Raw genomic sequence first — 22,704 nt, 5'->3', positions numbered from 1 at the left:
TATGCTGTACTACACTCGGCGTGCATCATCATAACCTGGAACACTAAATGAAGTAGACCAGTCTTTTAACAGGCAGCTGAATTGTTCTGATTGCCAGCTTGATATGCATTGGAAATTGCATCACTGAAGACTGCATCTGGCAATGTTTGCTGGTTATAGTTTCTGTTTTGACAGTGAGTCATGCTACAAAATCTTGGAAGTCTGATTGAATCAAGCAGTGTGATTACACCAGGTATTGTTGGGTGACATTCCAGATATTTTGCCCAAAAAAAATTAGAAGAGAAATAGGAAATCAAAGAGTTGTCAAGCAACCCATAATGTAATAAATAAAGGTTTGAGACTAATCAAACAAGTGGTTTCATTTTTTCTAAAACTATTGGTAAAGTTAGTCATCAGATTTATATGTGCTTCATGAATAAAAGTATTTAAAGTGAATGCAACTTGAACTAGTAGCTGTAGGTCTTTCTTCTGAATTAAAGCAGGCTCCATTCTCTAAATCCCAATGTCAGCTAATATCATTAAAATAAATTCTTGAGTGTCTCAGAGTGATGAAGTGTAGGAACATTCTTAGCTTCCATCACTGCGGAAGATGCTAAGGCCAGCCGAAGTGCTTTCTCATTGGAAATAAAAACAACAACCACCGTTCACACATTGTTAGTGTACGTCAACCAATTGTTTCTGCTGCACTTGTTTGCCTGTTGTCTCGGTCACGGTTGATGCAGAACATTGGAAGAAAATTAGTTTAATCTCTGTGGGGAAATTAAACAATTGACCTACAGATTTGTACACGTATTCAAAGAGCACAACACTTTACACAGTCTATTTGCTGATGATTTAAGAAATGCTATAATGACTATTCCCCTGTCATGCATGGCTCCTATTCAGTTATTTTTTTCCAAAGGCGTTACGGTGGCACTGAGGTTATCACTGGCGCATCACACCACGAGGGACCCAGGATCAATTCCGGCCTTGGGCGACTGTCTGTGCACAGTTTGCACAATCTCCCCATATTTGCATGGGTTTCCTCCGGGTGCTCAGGCTTTCTCTCACAATCTAAGGATGTACAGGTTGGGTGGATTGGCCATGCTAAGTTGCCCCTCAGTGTCCAAAGATATGCAGGTTATCTGGGGTTATGGGGATAGGGCAGGGGAGTGGGCTAGGTAGGGTGCTCTTTCGGAGGGTGGGTGCAAACATGATGGGCCTAATGGCCTCCTTCAGCACTGTAGGGATCCTATGATTCTAATTTCTGGTTCTCACAGGACACTCTAGACATTATTGTTCCAAAGATCAAGGTGAAAACTCCAATTATCACGCATGACACAATTCCTCTATACTAGCTGGAAATCCCCAAAGAAAAGTCCAGAAGTTGTCTCCAACTAAGGGCCCAGGTGGGCACTTTTAACATTGAGCATCCGACTTTATGGGCAACCTTAATGATTATTTGTGTTATAAAGGCTAATTCTAGATTTATGTGCTGGCCTGAATGGAGAAAAAAATAGAACCACTAAGACCAGTATTAACATTATTTGAGCAATTTGATAATCCTTGGTTTACAAAGGGTAGTTTTGAAAAAAAATGACAAACTTGATTGTTCAGTTTTCTGGTGGTAACTAGTTCCTCATTGCTATATTGATGTCATTACAAATTTCACCAATGCACTTCCTGTACTTAAATGACTGGGAAAGCTCCTATCCCAGTTTCCAAAGAAGCTGGGTCATCAGAAACCAAAAATAAATTATTTAGCGACATCTTTGACATGTGGCTTTTCTCACCAATATTAAACATATTATTTTCTACGAAGTAAATATGTTTTTATTTTGAAGTATTTTTATTGGCATTTTCAATTTTATATAATGAAACTAGTGTCCGATATTCACAATTCATACAGTTCTTATGTACATACATCTTTCTTGATACATCTTCTCCTCCCCCCCCCCCCCCCCCCCCTCAGTATCCCCCTATTCTGTCCTGGGTATTCTATAGCTGGGCTCCTGTTCTCCCCCCCCCCCCCCCCCCCCCCCTTCCGTGCTTTTTGTTGCAGGCCTTGTGGGTTTGGGGGGGGGGGGGGGGGGGGAAGTGAACGGGACTTCCTGCCCCTCTTCCCCACCCTTCCATGCTTCTTCCTGTGGTTCCCCTACGTTTCCTCCTCATTTCCTCCCTCTTCCCCTTTTGTACCTCCTAGTGTTGTGTGTTTTTGTCTGCTCTCCCCCTTCTCTCCCTCTTTTCCTAGTCACTGCTGGCCTTGAACAGGTCTTGGATGAGGCTAATGAATTGCCCCCATTCTTTGCAGAAATTCCAATCCGCGGGTGGTGTACTTGATCTTCTCCAGATGGAGAAATTCCACCAGGACTGCCAGCTAGTTTGCAGCTGTGGGTGGTGCTGCTGATCGCCAGCTGAGCAGGATTCTCTGTCATGCAATTAGGGAAGCGAAAGTAAGGGCGTCAGCCCCCTTCCCCATGTGTAGCTCTGGCTGTTCCGATACCCCAAAGACTGCTACTCTCGGACATGGCTCCACCCTCACCTCCACAACCTTGGACATTGCTTCGAAGAAGGCTGTCCAGAACCCAACATGTCTGGGGTAAGTCCAGAATATGGGGACATGGTTGGCCGGGTCTCCCTGGCACCGTTCACATTTATCTTCCACCTCCGGGAAGAATCTGTTTGTTCGAGTTCTGGTTAGATGCGCTGCGCACCACTTTAAACTGCATGAGGCTGAGCCTTGCGCAGGAGGTGGAGGAGTGGCCCTGCTCAGTGCTTCGATCGAGTCCCCAGCCCACTTCTGTTCCCAGTTCGTCCCCCCATTTTCGCCTGGCTTTGTCCAGTGGTAGTTTGGCCCTGTCCAATAGCTATCGCAGATGTTCACGCAGTTCCCCCCTTCCTTACTGTCCTTGTTTATCAGTGTGGTTCTCGGGGTCCTGAGGTATCCTACCATCTCCTTGCGGAGAAAATGCTTTACCTGCAGGTGCCTAGGTTCCTGTTGGTAGTTCCAGGTCTTCCATCAGCTCGCTCAGTGTCACTAGTCTGTCGCTCATGTAACAGTCGTCCCCCCCCCCCCCCCCCCCCCCCCAACCTGCCTCCACCTTGTGAAAGTGGTGCTGCGCATGGCTGGTGGGAATTTGTGGTTTCCGCAGATGAGGGCCATCCCGGTCAGACTGAAATGTTGTCTCATCTTGTTCCATGTCTTTATTGTGGTGACCACTACTGGGCAGGATGCGTATTTCATCAGGGAGGGTGGGAGCGTTGCCGTGGTGAGAGCCCGGAGGGCCGATTCCTTGTAGGAACACTCCTCCAGCCTCACCCATTCCATGGTGGGTTCACGTATCCATCCCCTCAATCTCTCCACCGTTGCTACCCAGTGGTAGTATTGTAGATTCGGCAGTGCCAGACCGCCTATAACTTTCCTCCTTTGCAGTTTTGATTTGGGGATTCTTGCACCCCAAACATGATCATTTTATCTATGTTGTGGAAGAAGGCCTTGGGGATGAAGATGGGTATAGATCTGAAGCGGAAGAGGAACCTCGGCTGTATTCATTTTGATTGTCTGCAGCCGCCCCGCCTGGGAGAGCGGGAGCGTGTCCCATCTCTAGGTCCTTTTGAACTTCCTCCGCCAGAATGGTCAAATTCCACTTGTAGATCCGTGTCCAGTCCCGGGTTATCTGGGTCCCCAGGTAGCGGAATTTGTTTTTGGCTAGTTTGAATGGGTGTTCCTCCAGCTTGTCCCTCCCCCGTCTGGGCTCACTGGGAACGCTTCGCTTTTGCCCAGGTTGAGTTGTAACTTGAGAAGGCTCCGAACTCTCTCAGGAGCTGCTTGATTCCTCTCAGGTCTTCCTGTGGTTCCGAGATGTAGAAGAGTAGGTCATCTGCACAGAGTGAGACTCTGTGCTCTCTGCCTCCCCTTTGGATGCCCTTCCAGCATTTTGCGCCTCGCAGTGCAAATCGCGGGGGGTTCAATTGCTAGGGCAAACAGGAGCAGGGACAGTGGGCATCCATGCCATGTGCTTCTGTGCAGCTGGAAGTATTCAGAGCTGCTGGTGTTGGTTCGGACACTCGCCTTGGGGACATTGTACAGGATTTTCTCCCAGGAGGTGAACCCTGCTCCTAGGCCAAACCACTCCAGTGCTTCAAAGAGGTACTTCCACTCGACTCTGTCAAAGGTCTTTTCTGTGTCCAGGGAGATGATTGTCTCTTGTGTTCTCTCCCCCCGGGGATCATTATTATTCATCAACCACCTGATGTTCACAAGTATCTGCCAACCCTTGACAAAGCCTGTTTGGTCGTCTGCGATCACCAATGGCACGCAGTTCTCCTATCTCGTGGCAGGACCTTCACAAGTATCTTCATGTCTACATTAAGCAGCAAAATGGGTCTTTACAATCCACATTCCATTGGGTCTTTGTTTTTTTTGGGTATCGGTGATATTGTGGCCTATGCTAGCGTAGGGGGTAGGGTGCCCCTCGCTAGCAAGTCTGCGAACACGTCCCTTAGGTGTGGGGCCAACGCGGGCGTGAATGTTTAATACAAGTCCGTCGGGAACCTGTCAGGTCCCAACGCCTTCCCCGCCTGCATGGAGCTGATGCTCTCCATGATTTCTCCCAGATCCATTGGTGCTTCCAGTTTCCCCCACCGGACCTCCCCAGCAGCTGGCATGTCCAGTCCGTCAATGAACTGTTTCATCCCTGCGCCCCATCGGGGGGCTTGGAGCTGTACAGCCCTTGGTAGAAGGTCTTAAATGCCCCGTTGACTCTTTTAGCTCAGTTACCAGTCTGCCTCTGCCGAATTGTATCTGCACTATCTCCCTCGTGGCTGCCTGCTTCCTCAGCTGGTGAGCCAGTAAGCGGCTTGCCTTTTCTCTGTGCTCGTCGAAGATGCCCCATGTCTGGCAGAGTTGGTGTACTGCTTTCCTAGTGGTTAGCAGGTTAAAGTCAGTTTGTAGCTTTTTCCTCTCTAGAAGCTCCAGGGTTGGGGTCTCAGAGTACTTTCGGTCGACCTCCAGGGTGGAGTTGATCAATTGTTGCCTGGCTACCCTCTCTTCCGTGTCTCTGCGAGCCTTGTAGTCTGTAATTTCTCCCCTGATTACAGCTTTCAGTGCTTCCCATTCCAGGAGTATTCCGCTCTTACTATTTCTAGAAGCACCGATTTCCCCACTGCAAAAAGTCAATCCAGGTGTATATCTTGTGGACCAGTGAGAAGAACAAGAATTCCCTCTCACCGGGATGTAGGAATCGCTATGGGTCCACCGCCCCCATCTGTTCCATGAATGTTCCTAGTTCCCTAGCCATGCCTGCCGTTTCCCTACTCTGAGGTTCCATCTGTCAGTCAGCGATCCTGTACGCAGTTAAAGCCGCCCCCTATAATCAGTCGGTGTGTGTCAATGTTGGGGATTTCCGCCATGGTCTTCTTTATTAAGTCTGTGTCGTCCCAGTTGGGCGCGTACACATGTACCAGTACTACCGGTGCCCCGTCTAGAACACCGTTGACCATGATGTACCGTCCCCCTTGGTCCGTAATCATCCTTGTCTCCGTGCTAATCAGAATGGCTAGCATGAATGTTAATTCTGTCCCACCTAGCCCTTGCTTACTCACAATTGGTCTTTCTCCCTCAGGCGAGTCTCCTGCAGGAAGATTGTGTCGGCCTTCAAGCTTAAGTGAGCGAAGACTCTGGATCTTTTCACTGGGACGTTAAGTCCCCTAACATTCCTCACAAACCTTATCGAGTTCTTTGAGAAGGTGACTGAACAGGTAGACGAGGGTAGAGCAGTTGATGTGGTGTATATGGATTTCAGTAAAGCGTTTGATAAGGTTCCCCACGGTCGGCTATTGCAGAAAATACGGAGGCTGGGGATTGAGGGTGATTTAGAGATGTGGATCAGAAATTGGCTAGTTGAAAGAAGACAGAGAGTGGTAGTTGATGGGAAATGTTCAGAATGGAGTTCAGTTACGAGTGGCGTACCACAAGGATCTGTTCTGGGGCCGTTGCTGTTTGTCATTTTTATAAATGACCTAGAGGAGGACGCAGAAGGATGGGTGAGTAAATTTGCAGACGACACTAAAGTCAGTGGAGTTGTAGACAGTGCGGAAGGATGTTGCAGGTTACAGAGGGACATAGATAAGCTGCAGAGCTGGGCTGAGAGGTGGCAAATGGAGTTTAATGTGGAGAAGTGTGAGGTGATTCACTTTGGAAAGAATAACAGGAATGCGGAATATTTGGCTAATGGTAAGATTCTTGGTAGTGTGGATGAGCAGAGGGATCTCGGTGTCCATGTACATAGATCCCTGAAAGTTGCCACCCAGGTTGATAGGGTTGTGAAGAAGGCCTATGGTGTGTTGGCCTTTATTGGTAGAGGGATTGAGTTCCGGAGCCATGAGGACATGTTGCAGCTGTACAAAACTCTAGTACGGCCGCATTTGGAGTATTGCGTACAGTTCTGGTCGCCTCATTATAGGAAGGACGTGGAAGCTTTGGAACGGGTGCAGAGGAGATTTACCAGGATGTTGCCTGGTATGGAGGGAAAATCTTATGAGGAAAGGCTGATGGACTTGAGGTTGTTTTCGTTAGAGAGAAGAAGGTTAAGAGGTGACTTAATAGAGGCATACAAAATGATCAGAGGGTTAGATAGGGTGGACAGCGAGAGCCTTCTCCCACGGATGGAGGTGGCTAGCACGAGGGGACATAGCCTTAAATTGAGGGGTAATAGATATAGGACAGAGGTCAGAGGTGGGTTTTTTACGCAAAGAGTGGTGAGGCCGTGGAATGCCCTACCTGCAACAGTAGTGAACTCGCCAACATTGAGGGCATTAAAAAATGTATTGAATAAGCATATGGATGATAAGGGCATAGTGTAGGTTAGATGGCCTTTAGTTTTTTTCCATGTCGGTGCAACATCGAGGTCCGAAGGGCCTGTACTGCGCTGTATCGTTCTATGTTCTATTCCAGAGGACTATCCTGATGGGGGGTTTCTCTCCCCCTGTTCCTGCGGGATCAGCCACACTTAGGTGGTGGACGCGCCCATGTACTCCGTGGTTCCCCTTTGTTCAGGGGCTGTCCAAAAAACTGCGGTCACCGTTCGCACCATGAGCCAGGGCCTCTGTGCCCCCGGGGGTTTCCCTTTGTCCAGGGGGCACCCAACATGGCCGCCAACTATGTGTACGCCATGTGGGAGAGCCCCTGCAAAAGGGTCTCCCTTTGTTTAGGGACTCTCCAAAGAGGCTGCTTACGGTCCCATCTTGTTTCCTCGGCTTGCTCCGTGTTTGCAAAATCCAATCCGAGTGCCAAGTCTTCTTTCCTGTCCTATAACCTACGTATTCTTTGTTCCCTCCTGCCCCCCCATTCTCCCCTCCTCGTGGCCCACTTTGCTGTCCCTCCCCAGTGTTCCCCCTCCCTACCCCTCTGCCAAGAGGTGTGCCGTGGCCCCCCTTACTGCCCGTCTTCCCGTGCTTGCCCTCCCTGCTAGTATGGTGGCTCCCCTCCCAGGGCTGGTGTAGCCCTTTGTCTATGGCTGCCAACTGCCCGTTTTCCCTGTCTGCCCCCTCACCTGCTTTTCCCTGTCCTCGCTCTCTCCAGTGAACGGTCTTTCTGATCAGAATGAGGCAGTACAGTCCCACGCAAATATATAATAATGTCTATGAGTGTCTGATTCTGTCTCTTTCAGCGATCCTCCTCCGACACGCCTTCATCATTGCCTCATCTGTTCTTTGTCCAGGCCGCTCTTTGGCGGCCAGGGCCTCCTCGCCTCGTGGTTAGTCCGCTCATTGCTTGTGGCCCTTTCCGCCACGTTGTTCCTTTTCCTCCCTTCGGGTTGTTTTGTTATTGGTTTTTCAGGCAAAATTTGTCAGTGACTTTTTTGGTTCTGGTTGGGAGGAGAGCCACCTGATGTACGTCTGCTCAGCAGATCACCATACCCGGAAGTCCGTAAATATTTTTCAACGCAAGGAATAATGCTGCTATTCTGCTTAGTTCACCATTTCAAATGTGACTAACATTAGTAGAATACACCATTTTGTTGTCTCTACCAGAACTTTACTCCTGTTTAAGATTTTAAATGTGCAATTGTAATTGAAAAGAAAAGACTGTATCAGTTATTTCAGGTCATCAGAAAGCAGACAAGCACCAGCTATGGTTGATGTGCAGTAAACCAACATCTCCTCGAAAAATAAGTAAAAATCTTCAAATGGATTAGGCAAAAAAGCTTTCATTAACAGTAGCAATGTGGTATATTTGTTACAGAGAGATTTGCAGCTTCAAGCATCCCTCCCTTTTGTGAAAGGAACAGAAGAGGGAATGAGAATAAACAAATCAAGCTATCAACACCCCTTCTTCCAATTGTTCTATGGTATTGTGCAGTTCTGGTCGCCTCATTTTAGGAAGGATGTGGAAGCTTTGGAAAAGGTGCAAACGAGATTTACCAGGATGCTGCCTGGAATGGAGAGTAGGTCTTACGAGGAAAGGTTGAGGGTGCTTGGCCTTTTCTTATTAGAACAGAGAAGGATGAGCGGCAACTTGATAGAGGTTTATAAGACGATCAGGGGAATAGATAGATTAGACAGTCAGAGACTTTTTCCTCGGGTGGAACAAACCATTACAAGGGACATAAATTTAAGGTGAATGGTGGAAGATATAGGGGGGAAATTTCAGAGGTAGGTTCGTTATCGAGAGAGTAGTTGGGGCATGGAATGCACTGCCTGTGGAAGTAGTTGAGTCGGAAACATTAGGGACCTTCAAGCGGCTATTGGATAGGTACATGGATTATGGAAGAATGATGAGGTGTAGATTAATTTGTTCTCAATCTAGGACAAAAGTTCGGCACAACATCGTGGGCCGAAGGGCCTGTCCTGTGCTGTATTTTTCTATGTTCTAATTGCTTAAAATCTGGAGTAAAACTCTTGCTCTTGAGATGACATATAAATAGACAGCACCAAAGTATTAATCTCTCCTGTTCCAGCAAAATGGGCAAATCAAAAATTGGACAAAGCACTATTTCAATTGAACGAGACAAGTCTGAGTGAAAATACAAGTCATCAAGCTGATTTCACTACTCAGTAGATGGCACTGTCAACTAAATTTGGGGCCCAGTTTCTTGTTTCTCATTCAGTGGTGTAAACGGCATTGAAATTAGTGAGGTTTGGGCGGCCCGGTGGAGCAGTGGTTAGCTGAGGACCTGGGTTCGATCCCGGCTCCGGGTCACTGTCCGTGTGGAGTTTGCACATTCTCCAATTCTCTGCGTGGTTTCACCCCCACAACCCAAAGATGTGCAGGTTCAGTGGATTGGCCATGCTAATTTACCCTTAAATTGGAAAAATGAATTGGTTACTCTAAATTTTAAAAAAAATTAGTGAGGTTCATTGACAGATATCGCACAAATTTCAAATACTGCTGTTCAGTTTCATCCACAGTCATTTTCCTCAAATGAACACGGGCAACACCCTGTCGCTTCCTTTATTTCTATGACTAACTGTCCTGTTAGACTGCCTAGATGGCAATAAGTCAAATGATGCACTGCTGAAATTCAATGCAGAAAGTGTGAAGTGATTCATTTTGCTAGGAAGAACGAGGGGAGGCAATATAAAATAATGGGTCCAATTCTATACGGCGTTCCGGAGCGGAGGGACTTGGGGGTATAAATGCATAATTCATTGAAGGTACCACGATGGGTTGAAAAAGTAGTAAGGCATATGAGATCCTGTGCTTTATAAATCGAGACATGGAGTACAAATGCAAGGAAGTTATGGTGAGCCTTTAAGTAATGCTGTTTCCACCTCAGCTAGAGTAGTCTCCCCAATCCAGGACACCACACTTCAGAAAGGATGACTTCTTCTTGGACAATTCCTCAGGATCCAGGACGACTTGCTACCATTCCAGTTTTCATGGGTTCTGAGTTGGCTGATCAGACCAATGTGCAATCTTCAGACTACGTTATAGGCGAGGCAGGTGCTGTGCGGAAGATCAAGTCGGTAAGTTGTTGGGAGATGTGTGTGCTGTCTCTGATGCCTCTACTTCACCCCTGTATGTTCACAACAAAGTGTATCAATATGTTAGGTGCCTTTCCGAATGAACATTCTCCATTTTGGTCGAGACCTTGGTCCTCAAATACTCTGCCTGAGTCAGCCAAAGTCTGGGTTGGCACAAAGGATGTGAAGACATTGGAAGAGGCGCAGGAAAGATTCACAAGAATTATCAAGAGCAACAAATTTGCAGTATATTTGATAAAATTATTCAAAATCATGAAGGGTCTGAACAGAGCAGATAGGATGTAACTGTTCCCATTCGCAGAATGGTCAAGAAAAAGAGGACACGAATTTAAGTTGAATGGCAAAAGGAACAATGAAATGAGGAAACACTTTCTTTTTTAAATACACAGCAAGTGATTAAGATCTGGAAAACATTGCCTGTGTGTGCAGTGGAGGCAGATTCAATTGTGGCTTTCAAAAGGGAATTGGATTAACTGGAGGGAGAAAATTTGGCGACTAAGGGGAAAAGACTGGGGCGTGGGACTAGCTGAATAGCATTTAGAGACCTGGCAAAGTCAAGACTGGCAAATGGTCTTCTGTGCTTTAACCATTCTATCTTCAAGGATAGAATTTAAATTAAACATACAACATTGGACAAAGCCTTTTTCTGTGAAAAAGCTATTAAATTGATCCCAGTCCTCTGCTCTTCTCCATGGCCCAACAACCTTTCTCCTTTATCTACCTAACTACCGATTGAAAATGATCCTTGAATCTGCTTCAACTACCTTCTCAGGCAGTGCATTCCAGATCATAGCAATGTGCTGCACACCACCGCTGGTTCTTTTACCATTTATTTTAAATTTGGTTCATTTGGTGACTGACAGCTTCTGCTCATGTATTCAAACAAACCCATTGTGATTTTGAACACCTCCAGCAGGTCTTCCCCAACCTTCACAATTCTTAAGGACAACAGTCTGGATTCTCTAGTCTCTCCATGTAACTTCCTTACTTTCATACTCTGTTTGTATAAAGGGCATTCTCAATTTACACTGCCATCTTCAAAGACTTGCATACCCCTAGAACGCTGTGTGGCTGCACATCTGTTAAAATTGTGTTATTTTGTTTCTATTGCCTCTCCACGTCCTTCCCATCAAAATTAATAATTTCACACTTCTCTTGATTTGAATTTCAGCTTGTCCTGTGGTCACTAGGCCAATCATCCCCATATCCACCGAAATACAATATCTCCTTACTCCAGTCTCATGGAATTTAAACTTTCTTGTCTGGATCTAAAAGTCCCTTCATGACCTACCCTCCCACATCTCTGTCACCTCCACTAGCTTGTGTCCTCCAACTGTGTGGGACAATTCTGTTCAATTAATGGGAGAGCTCAAATTCATCTCAACCATATCCTGTGGAACCTCAATCCTAAACCTTCTACTTTTAAAAAAATTTGCAAATGCTCTCTTAAATCCCATCCTTTTGACCGAGAAAGGGATAAACCAGGAAACTACAGACCAATCAGTCTAACCTCAGTGAGGCGGAAACTATTGGAAGCAATTCTGAGAGATAGAATTAATCTGCATTTGGAGAGGCAGGGATTAATCAAGAACAGTCAGCATGGCTTTGTTAAAGGAGGTCATGCCTGACCAACGTGATTGAATTTTCAAAGAGATGACCAGGTGTATAGATGAAGGCAATGCATTTGACACAGTCTACTTGATAATGTCCCATATGATAGCAACAGTAAGAGCCCATGGGATCCAAGGACATTTGATGAATTGGATCCAGAAGTGGCTGAGTGGCAAGAAGCAGAGGATGATGGTCAAGGGGTGTTTTTCTGTGTCCAGTGAGGTCCCACAGGGATCAGTGATGGGGCCCTTGCTGTTTGTGGTTTATATAAATGGTTTAGTCATGAATGCAAGAGGGTTGATTAGTAAGTTTGTGGATTATATGAAAATTGGTGGGGTGGAAAGTACCAAGGAGGTAGGCTTAGGTTACAGGAGGATATAGACAGGCTGGTCAGATGGGCTGATCAGTGGCAAATGGAATTAAATCCGGATAAATGTGAGGTGATGCACTTCAGCAGGACAAACAAGGGAAGGGAATACATGATAAAGGCAGGACCCTGGTAAGCACCGAGGATCAGAGGGTCCTTGGCGTGCATGTACACTGGTCACTTAAGGTAGATACAGTGTTAAGAAGGCATATGGTATACTTGCTCTTATTAGCTGAGGCAGAGTTAAAGAGGAGGGAGGTTATGCTGGAATGATGTAAAACATTGGTGAGGCCACAGCTAGAGTATTGTGTGCAGTTCTGGAATCCACATTGTAGAAGGGATGTGATAGCACTGGAAAGGTTGCAGAGGCGATTTACCAGGGTGTTGCCTGGGCTGGAGAGTTTTAGCTATGGAGAGAGATTGGATAGACTGGCATTGTTTTCCTGGGAGCAGAGGGGATTGAAGGGGGCCATGATTGAGTTGTATAACATCATCACGAGGGGCATTGATAGAGTAGACAGGAAGAAGCTTTGCCTCTTAGTGGAGGGATCAATGACCAGTGTTTGGATTTAAGGGGCAGGAGGTTTAGAGGAGATGTCGGGGAAAACCTTTCCACCCAGAAGGTGGTGGGAGCCTGGAACTCGCTGCCTGAAAGGGTGATGAAGGCAGAGACCCACATAACATTTGAGAAGTATTTAGGTGTGAACTTGCAATGTCAAAGCATACACGGCTATGGGCCAAGTGCTCAAAAATGGGATTAGAATACTTTGGTGGTTGTTTTTGACTGGCACAGACACGATGGGTCGAAAGACCTTTTCTGTGCTGTAGACATCTAACACTTATATACTCCAACAGAGGATTAATGACATGAAACTTTAATTTTCATCTAATGCAAGCTATACCTGGCCTGGAATGCCCAATTCTACTTTGAAAACTCAATATCATCATTATGTTGTTTTATTTCCCCAGTGTTGTTGTCTCTTAACTCGATGTGTATACACATTCACTTCAAAGCAAAGATTATCCACGGAAAGATACCTGTGAACTAGCATATACATGGGCTTTCGGCCAGATGTGCATTTGGAAAGTGAACCAAAAATGTAGCAATAGTACATGAAGATGTTTTACGAGTTTGGGTTACATGTTTTGCTTGCCTTGGGGATGATGGGCCAGTGGCACTTGGAGTGGGATGACGACATGTAGCTTTGAACTTTAGTCATCCCATTAACCATAACAAGCATACAACATGAAGTTATGAATTTAACTGGTCACCAGAAACTTTATATTCTCGTTCTGTCAATGGAGCACACATTTTTGTTTGTATCTTGGATGAGAAATAAAGTGTTTATACATAAGTTAGTGCAATTAGATTTGTAAACTTACTATTTAGTGGAATCAGACAGTTGATACTCTCTCCGTCTGTCATAGGACTCTTGGATGCCTGGATCAATCCATAAACATTTTATTGCTTCCACATAGGGGTTATCAAATGTTGTCACCTTTTCTACGTCAATATCACGAATTAACTGTGCATGTGCCTGTGAACAAAAAAATCAATACTTCAGTTTAAAGGTTTTGCAAGGTCTCTTTCCCATTGTAAATATTTCAAAACATATGACCAAACATACACTACAAATGCCCCATTATTGCTCTTTTAAATTAAACGTGACGTGCCATTCTCGGATCGTCAGGATGGGCTAGGAACTGATGCGGAGCTCTCATTGAGCTACGCATTAGAATGTGCATAGGGTTTCCAACCCTCCCAGAATGACTGAAATTCCTGAAATCAGTCATTCCTATCATCTCGTGCTTAGATTTGCCTAGATTAGTTAGATTTGCCTCTGCACCCTTCAGATTGAAAACTCTTTGCCCTGTAAATTGCTAGAAGTGAAAGCAGATAATGACATAACAAGTACAACGGCGTATCTGAGATATTCCTTCATCAATTAGATTTAAGGATTGAAAAAATAAATAGCAACTGCAAAGAAATATATAAAAGTATGTGGGCAACAAAGTGGCAGATGGAGTGTAATACTGCTGAAACTTGCACGGTCATTCACTTGTGTACTTAGATTAAAAAGTAAAACATTTTTCCAAGGCGTGAAACTCTTAAATGCTCATGTACAGAGAGACTTGGGTGTGCTTGTGCAAAGAACATAGTTCACCTGTATTGTATGGGGATTGAAGTACAATTGCTACAATTGGACAAGGCGTTGCTGAGGCCACACCTAGATTACAGCATGAAGATTTGATCTCCATAATTAGATAATAATAGTCTGTCTTGGAGGCAGGGAACCTAAGGTTCACATGATTAGTTCCTCTATGATGAAAGGCTCAGTAAATTGGGCCTATGTTTCCCAGGGTTTAGAAAAATGTGAGACCATCTCATTGAATATGCAAGACTCCGAAGAGGCTTGACATGGTAGACAATTAAGAGTAGTTTCCTCTGGTTAGGGAGTCTAGAACACAAGGACACAATGTCAGAATAAGAGATCAATTATTTATGATTGAGATGAGAACAATTTCTTCACTGACATGGTTGTGAAACTTTGCACCCAAGAGGGATTTGGATACTCCACTGTTGAGTATTTAAGGCTGGGAGAGAAAGTTTTGATACTCTCAGGGAATCGGGAATATGGGGAGTGAGCAGGAAAAAGTAGAGTTGAGACAGAAGATCAGACATGATCAGATTGAATCTACAGTGCAGGAGGCCATTCGATCCATCGAGTCCGCACCGACCTTCTGAAGGAACACCCTACCTCGGCCCACACCCTCGTCCTATTCCTGTAACCCCACCTAACATTGACCACAAAGGGGCAATTTAGCGTGGCCATACACCTAACCTGCACATCTTTGGACTGAATGGAGAAGCAGTCTTGAGTGGCCATTGCCTATTCCGGTCCTGTTCTTAGTTTTTACGTAGTTGAAAGGGTATTGCATAATTAATTCTAGCATAAACTTTGTGAGACAAATTTAAAGGCCAATGAATGTGAATGAAACACAGGGTGGTTAAGGGTGAAATAATGTATTTGTGCAAAATTAGGGCTATCTCTTCCTTGCCACAAGATGCTGGCCAATTTACATAATAATAATAATTCACACATCACTTTTTTGTTCCACAAAATCTCATTCCATAAACTGAATGAGTGGGGCATCAGGAGTCAGAACGAAATTGTACAACATTAATTTTAAACAAATTAATTTGTCAGTCTTTTCTAAGGAACTGGTCAATGATTTCTGCTGAGTACTAGGTTGGCTGGGGGGGTGAGGTGGAGACTGGGGAAAGGGGCTTTCACAGAGAGGTGGAGACTGGGGAATTGAGAGAAGAGGAGACTAGGAAGTTGGAGACTTGGAAATAGGGGCTCAAGTAAAGAAGGAAATGGCTTGAAAGAATCAGGGGATTGGAGGTGGGTGGGCTTTCCTGAACGATCAAGAACAGCAGCAGCAACTTGTTGAGTGGTCGAGGCACTGAGGCAACCTGAAAAGTGAAACCTGGGTTTTTTACATTGGTATGCCCCCAGGAAACTAGGAAACAAACACAAAGGGCTTCTTTGGAAGAACCAAAAGGAAAGGGAGGAGGGAGATTCTTGAACTGAAGGCTATTATATCATATGGTCCGTCACAACTTGTGACTACTAAGGCAGTCTAAAAAGGGAAAGGAATACATTTTGCAAAAAGAGGTACATTAAAGCATCTGGGAGAGGAGGGCTACTGGAAAGAGTGCCAGCATGGGGGTCTGAATGGCCTTCTCTTGTGCAGTCATTTCTATGAACGCTCTCCTTCATCGAATCCAAGCTCATGGAGTGGTATGGAAATGCTGGTGATAAACTCAATTTCAGATTATGTCCCCTGTGAAAAGTGGTCCAAACACAAAGTCCACTGCTTTTGCACAATCTCCCTCTTTGGCTCAGGGCAGTCTGCCCCAGCTGGATTTGACATGTGAAGCACAAATACAAATCAGCTCTAAGGCATCCATTTCAAAATTATCACCTTCACACAAAAACACAGCCCAAAAAGGGGCAGAAAAAGAGATGGGCCTATTAAAAGTGGCATCAACTTGGGATCCTGATCACACCTTATGGAAAGCATGGAATTTCTGGCCATGGATTCAGAGTAAATATCATTGGATTACAGTCAGGATATTGGCATTATACATATTTTTATGCATTACGTGTAGACAAGGAGTTATTGTATTACTGTTATGAGGAGCATCAGCATGTTACCAATATTAGTATTAGTTATTAGTGCAATTGCAGGCAGTTACCATTTGTTACTTATGGAATCAAATATTTTCCAAAATCTGATTTCCCCTCAAAATCATTCCCCCAAATTTAGTTTCCTTTCTTGCCACTCTCGAGAGTCGGTCAGATTACACGATTAACCCCGCGGGAGTGCCTACAACCAGAGTTAGCAACCCTAGAAGTACATCAAATGTAGCAGAGTGGCTTGTCCTTAGAATTTCCTACATCGGGTTTCTTGCGTACCAATTGGGAACTAACTACCTTGTTCTCATGGTCTCTCTGCATGTAAAGGCAAGATTAGAAGATGTAGTATTGTATACAGAATCATAGATGAAAGCATAGGCCCAGTACGCCACTGGCCAAATGACTAGATCAGCAATATTGAGATCAATAAAAATATGCTACTTCCTTATCCAACAGTTCACATCGACAAAATGGGCCTGCAAGTCATTGATTTCTTTAAAAAAGCAGAGAAAACTCAAAGATCAACACTGACTCTTAAATGCCCTTCGAAATGGCCGAGCAAGCCACTCAGATGTGTTCAACCGTTACATAAACACAAAAAAGGAGTGAAACCGGATCGACCACCCGGCATCAAACCAGGCCCCGGAAATGACAACGCCAAACCCAGCCCTGCAAAGTCCTCCTTATTAACATCTGAAGGCTTGTGCCAAAGCTGAGAGAGCTGTCTCACAGACTAGTTAAGCGACAGGCCGACAGAGTCATACTCAGAATCATACCTTACAGGCAATGTCCCAGACACCACCATCACCATTCTTGGGTATGTGCTGTCTCACCGGCAGGACAAGCCCAGCAGGGGTGGCGGCACAGTGGTATATAGTTGGAAGGGTGTTGCCCTGGGAGTGCTCAACATTGGCTCTGGACCCTATGAAGTCTCATGACTTCAGGTTAAACATGGGCAAGGAAACCTCCTGCTAAACCTCCTGCTGATTACCACGTACCGGGCACCATCAGCTGATAAAGCAGTGTTCCTCCATGTTGAATGCCAAGCAGAAAATTCTCCTCAATATCCTTCCCTCCCTTTCCTAACACCAAAGAAAATATCTTAGTTAGAGAGGAAATAGGAGCAGGAATGATCATTCAGCCTTCAAGCCTGTTCCACATTTCAACATGTCAAAGCATAGAGCCGATTACAACTAAACAAAGCTTGGGGAAGAGCCATTCTCTGGTTCTTTGCCTTTACCAATCAAAATTAACTGACCTGGTTTGAATTTAAACAAATGCTGAACAGTTAACTGTTCCCTGATGAATTTGCCATGGCAATGCCACTATCAATCGGAGTCCACTTATCAACCAAGCACAACTCTCTTCTCATGCAATATAAATTGTTTTTCCCTTTGAGATTTAGTATTTTTGTGAATCTGTCTAGACGAGTGCAAGATTAAAAAGCCCCGATAGCATGTTTCTATTTATAGGAATTTATAAGTCGTGTTTTTTCTGCCTGGGTCAGCAGGTGTGTTGCACCTGTGAACTTTAAAATATTTTCACTGTCTGTCTGTCTGAACTGTTTTCTAGCAGGGGTTTCTGTAAGGGGGTGCTTCCAGGCAGGGGTCTCTCTTATGGAGGTTTCTATTGGGAGTTTCTCTTTGGGGTCGAGGGAGGAGATAGGTCACCCTCGTACTGTAGGGGGACGGGACCCAGAAAATCCCATGATAGTTGTGGGGGATTGCGTTGTAGGGGGCAGCCGCCGTACCTCACCCTCAGGCCATCCTCTCAAAATGGTGGGCCGATAGTGGTATTCGCAACTGAATCCTTCGCAATCCTGGCCATTCATAAATTTGCATGGCAAGGGGTAATGAATTGCCTATGGATTTGTGCTCACTCCATTGGGAGAAGATAGTCTCCTAAATGCAGAATTCTGGCCAATGTCTTATGAATCGTCTACTTTATGGACTCTATTTCCATTTAAAGCTTTCTCTTTTTGAGCGTTTAACCACTTTTTCTACTGCAACATACTGCCTGAAAATGCCCCACCTTTTTATATCACTGGCAATATGGATCTTTGGCTTCATAATTCCCATGCCGATGTCTTTCTCTGCTACATCAGCTAGCCTGGGCTGCCGGCTCTATTTGCTTTTCCTGCCAGGGTCACTCAGCTCCTACCTTTGTTGCAGCCTTGGTCCCAACATGGATAATAGAGTTGAAGTCAAGAGGTGAGCGGAGAGTGACTGTCCTTGACATCAAGGCAGCATTTGCCTTAGTGTGGTATCAAGGAGCTTTAGCAAAACCGAAGTCAATGGGGATCCATGTGTCAACTCTCCACGAGTTGGAATCATACCGAGCACAAAGGAAGATGGTTGCAATTAATCAACTCAAGTCCCGGATCATCAATGCAGGGGTTCCTCAGGATAGTGGCCGCGGCCCAATCATCTCCAGCTGCTTCATCAAAGGCTTCCTTCCAAGGTCAGAAATGGGGATGTTTGCTGATAATCAGTGTTCCGATCGTTTAACTGCGTCACAGATGCAGAGGCAGTCCTTGTTCATATACAGCAAGAGCTGGATGACATTCAGGCTTGGGCTGATAAGTGGCAAGTAACATTCACGCCACACAAATGCCGAACAATGCCCAATTCCAACAAGAGAATCTAACTATCTCCTCGATTCCCAGCTTGGGTCACGGTCTGTGCGGGGTCTGCACTGCATGGGTTTGTGGGTGCAACCCACAAGTCCCGAAAGACATGGGCCGGGATTCACCAATCCTGCGGCCAAGTTCTGATGCCGGTGTGAAAAGTGGCACAAGCCACTTCGGCGTCAATGGGCCGCACCTGGCAGCTATTCACCTCTTCCCAGAGGGCTAGTACAACGCTGGAGTCGTATCCGCAGCTCCCGCGCCCGAAAGCCAGCGTGCCACGGCCGGCGGAAGTTCACGGATGCACACCACGGCCGGCGCGAGGTTGCGCCGGCCCCTGGGCAATATGGCAGAGCCCTATAGGGGCCCGGCATGGAGGAACATAGGCCCCCACGGAACTGGCCCCGATCGCGGGCCAGGCCAACATGGAGACCCCCCCACCAGGACGGTCCACGCTGACAGAACTCCGAGGTCCCGCTGGGTGGGACCATACGTAACCCACGGCGGCAGGACTTGGGAGAATCGCCAAGGGGGGCGCTTTCAACTGCCCCCGACTGGCGTGGCGGCGATCCCGTGGGCGCCCGAAAATCGGCGTCAGAGAATCGGTGAGCCAGCGTCGGGGCGGCATGGCGCGATTCTCTCTCCCCACCCCCCCCGGGATTCTCCGTCCCGCCGATGGGTTGGCTACGCTGTTTAGTAATTTGGACATTCTAATTCTCCCTGTGTACCCGAACAGGTGCCGGAATGTGGCAGCTAGGGGCTTTTCACAGTAACTTCATTGCAGTGTTAATGTAAGTCTACTTGTGACAATAAAGATTATTATTATGAAGCACATCTTGAGCCTTGTTTCCATACTCCTGAAATTGATCTGGGAGTTTGCTCAACCTTACAATGTGCTTTTTCTCTGCCTCATTGCTAATTAAAATGTCAGCTGCAAAGCAGCACACTCCTTTCGCCCACTTTGTATCTAATCCAGTAGACACCCCAAATGATAACCTTTGGTACTGGTGCAACCCTTCATGCGGACAAATGCTAAGCAGTTCCTTGCTCTTGCCAGTTCATTCTAATTGCAAATATACTTTTAAGAATTCTATCTTATTGAACACCTTTCCATTGTTTAAATTAGAAAACAATACTTCGCTGGTAGGCAGTGGGTAAGCACCATTTTCAGTCACCTGGTGTACTACTTGCTTATTATCTCCATAATTTGGAACAATGGATCTGCTTTTTGAACTACCACACTGGTATGGCCTATTTACTGCTCTTCACCGTCTTAATTCTCCCTGTTCTTTCTGCTCTATCAAGCAATTTGCCTGCTGCTTCTAACTGTGTAGAAGGCACTGGCATAATCTTGCAAAAAATGTTGGCTGTATATTGTCCTTTATCTCGACTTCGATACAGTGATACCTAATTTTATCATTCATTTTCGCAAGCACTCCTGAATGTCAGACATACTCACTGGTCCCTGCAATGCAAATGCAAATCGCTTATTGTCACAAGTAGGCTTCAAATGAAGTTATTGTGAAAAGCCCCTAGTCACCACATTCCGGCGCCTGTTCGGGGAGGCTGTTACGGGAAATAATGGTTAAACTGGGCGGAGTATCTTCTGAAGCCAATTTCCTTCTCATCAGGGAGGTTTTGTTCCCTCCCACACTGCTACCAATGGCAAGTAATTAGATGAACCACCATATTCCAATCCGATACTAACTTGACCTAGCACCACAATTGAATTATGAGAATAACTGGTCAGTTTCACACCAGTTTTGTGAAGGGGAACGTGATTTAGAAATTTCTTGTACTCTCCTTCTGTGATAACAGATACTGTTGCAGTTATGGCCGGTGCCAGCCATGGTGTGAGTGGTCGCACACAGGGCAGCTCCTGCTTGAAGGCGTAGAGAAGAGCTCTTTTTACTTGACATTGGGTGTAACTTCGATAGAAAAGTGTAACTGTTTGGCAGAGAAGTTCTCCCTGGGAGTGGTATGTCTGCTGGTTACCAAACCCGGCAGAAGATGAAGGATCTAGCCAAGGCGGTCGACGAGACCTGTGGCGCAGCAGCTAGTGGAAGGATGGCAGAGGGGGAAGGGCTAGTGCAAGTAGCAAAGTCCCAGATGGAACAGTTGATGGCCTTCATCAAGGAAGAGCTCCGCCAGCAGAGGAAGGAGATCATTCGAAGGCCATCGAAGGGGCTATGGCACCCCTGAAAGGCTTGATGGAGAGAGTGGAGAAATGCTTGGAGGCACAGGAGTCTCAGATCTGAGAGACTGAGAGGGTACTGTCGGATCACAGCAATAAGGTGGTGGAATTGGAGACGGAGGTGGGGCTCTTAGGAGACCACTGCAAGACATTGAGAGCAAAGGTGGAGGAGCAGGAAAATTGATCGAGAAGGCAGAATCTGCAGATAGTGGGCCTGCCTGAAGGAATGGAAGGTGCGAGTGCTACGAGATATGTTTTGAGGATGCTGGTGGGGCAGGGAGTGCTGGATAAGGCCCCTGAAACAAACAAAGTGCACAGGTCTCTGAGGCAGAAGTCTAGAGCGAGGGAGTCACCGCAGGCGACGATCATGAATCTCCACAAGTTCGTGGAGAAGGAGAAGATTCTGTAGTGGGCCAGGGAAATGTGCAACTGCAAATAGGAGAGGAATACGGTCTAAATAGACCAGGACATTGGAGTTGAGCTGGCAAAACGGTGTGCGGAGTTCAACAGAGCCAAAGCGGTGCTGTATTGGCGGCAAATCAGGTTTGGGGTGCTGTACCCGGCGAAGCTTTGGGTGACATATGAAGGCCTATTTTGAGATCCCAGAAGTAGCCAATAACTTCATCAAGGAGCATAAACTGGGGGAGAACTGAACTGAACAATTCTGGGAGAGTGAGGTGCTGGCACTTTGAAGTAATTGTAAATACAGGTAGAGTGTGGGTTGAAGGGAGGGGTGGAGGGGGGGGGGAGGATTTCTTTTCCTCAGATAGAAATTATTTTTCTTCTTTTTTCTGTTGGGTTGATAAAGGGGTTAAAAGTTTGTAAGGGGACGGCTATCCACATCCCCCCCTCCTGCTGCCTGGGACTGTATTTATTCTTGGGGAAGGTGACCTGTAGTTCAGGATAAGTCTTTGTTTGGGTGAGGGAGGTCAGCGGGGAGCCTTCTTCACAGAACAGAGAAGTGAGGGCGGTGGCACGTATAGGAAGTGGAACTGGTTAAGGTGAGGGATTTGTATTTCGATGAAGGGTTTGCCAGCACAGATGAATTGAAGGAGAGAGTAGAGCTCCCGAGAAGAAGTGAGTTTAGGTACCTGCAGGTAAGGGGCTTCGCACGGAAGGTTTTGAAAGAGTTCCTCAGGTTGCCGAGGTACACCCTGCTGGAGAAGCTGCTGTTTCTGGATGGGGAAGGGGAGGGCAGGATCGGAGACATATACAAGTGGCTGGGAGAACAGGGAGGTGAGCCGGTGGTGAAGATTAACGAGAAGTGGGAAGGGGAGCTGGGAGGGGATATAAACTGGGAGTATGGAGTGAGGCGCTACAAAGCGTAAATACGGCCTCCTTGTGCGCAAGGATGAGCCTCATATAATTCAAGGTGGTACACAGGGGGCATATGACGTGGGCAAGAATGAGTGGGGTCTTTCAGGAGGTGGCAGAAGAGTGTGAGACGTGAGGGTGGGTACCAGCAAATCACACACATGCTCTGGGGCTGTGAAAAGTTGGAAAGATTCTGGGCGGGAGTGTTCGCGGCGCTAGCAAGCATAGTATGGGAGGAGGTTGAGCCGGACAGACCCTTTTGGTGGCGATATTTGGAGTATTGGAGCTGAAGCTGATGGACGGGAGGAAGGCCAATTTTGTGGCTTTCACCTCTCTGATTGCCCGGTGACAATTTTATTGCAGTTGCGGTCAGCAATGCCACCGGGGGTAGCGGCTGGGTGGGTTTTCTATGACTTTCTTC

The 22,704-nt window shown here is 46.2% G+C and overlaps 1 protein-coding gene across 4 annotated transcripts in view; it reads right to left on the bottom strand.

The window, feature by feature from the left end:
- Positions 1 to 22,704, bottom strand: part of LOC119970383 (guanine nucleotide-binding protein G(q) subunit alpha) — a 318,243-nt gene that overhangs the window by 85,244 nt on the left and 210,295 nt on the right. For all 4 annotated transcript variants that reach the window (XM_038804914.1, XM_038804913.1, XM_038804916.1 and 1 more), the window contains exon 3: positions 13,328 to 13,482. In XM_038804914.1, the coding sequence (XP_038660842.1) occupies positions 13,328 to 13,482 (155 nt within the window). The remainder of the gene's footprint in view (positions 1 to 13,327; positions 13,483 to 22,704) is intronic.

The sequence above is a fragment of the Scyliorhinus canicula genome, chromosome 8 (assembly GCF_902713615.1).
Source record: "Scyliorhinus canicula chromosome 8, sScyCan1.1, whole genome shotgun sequence".
In the NCBI taxonomy this organism is placed as follows: domain Eukaryota; kingdom Metazoa; phylum Chordata; class Chondrichthyes; order Carcharhiniformes; family Scyliorhinidae; genus Scyliorhinus; species Scyliorhinus canicula.
This window is presented reverse-complemented; position numbering and strand designations above follow the sequence as displayed.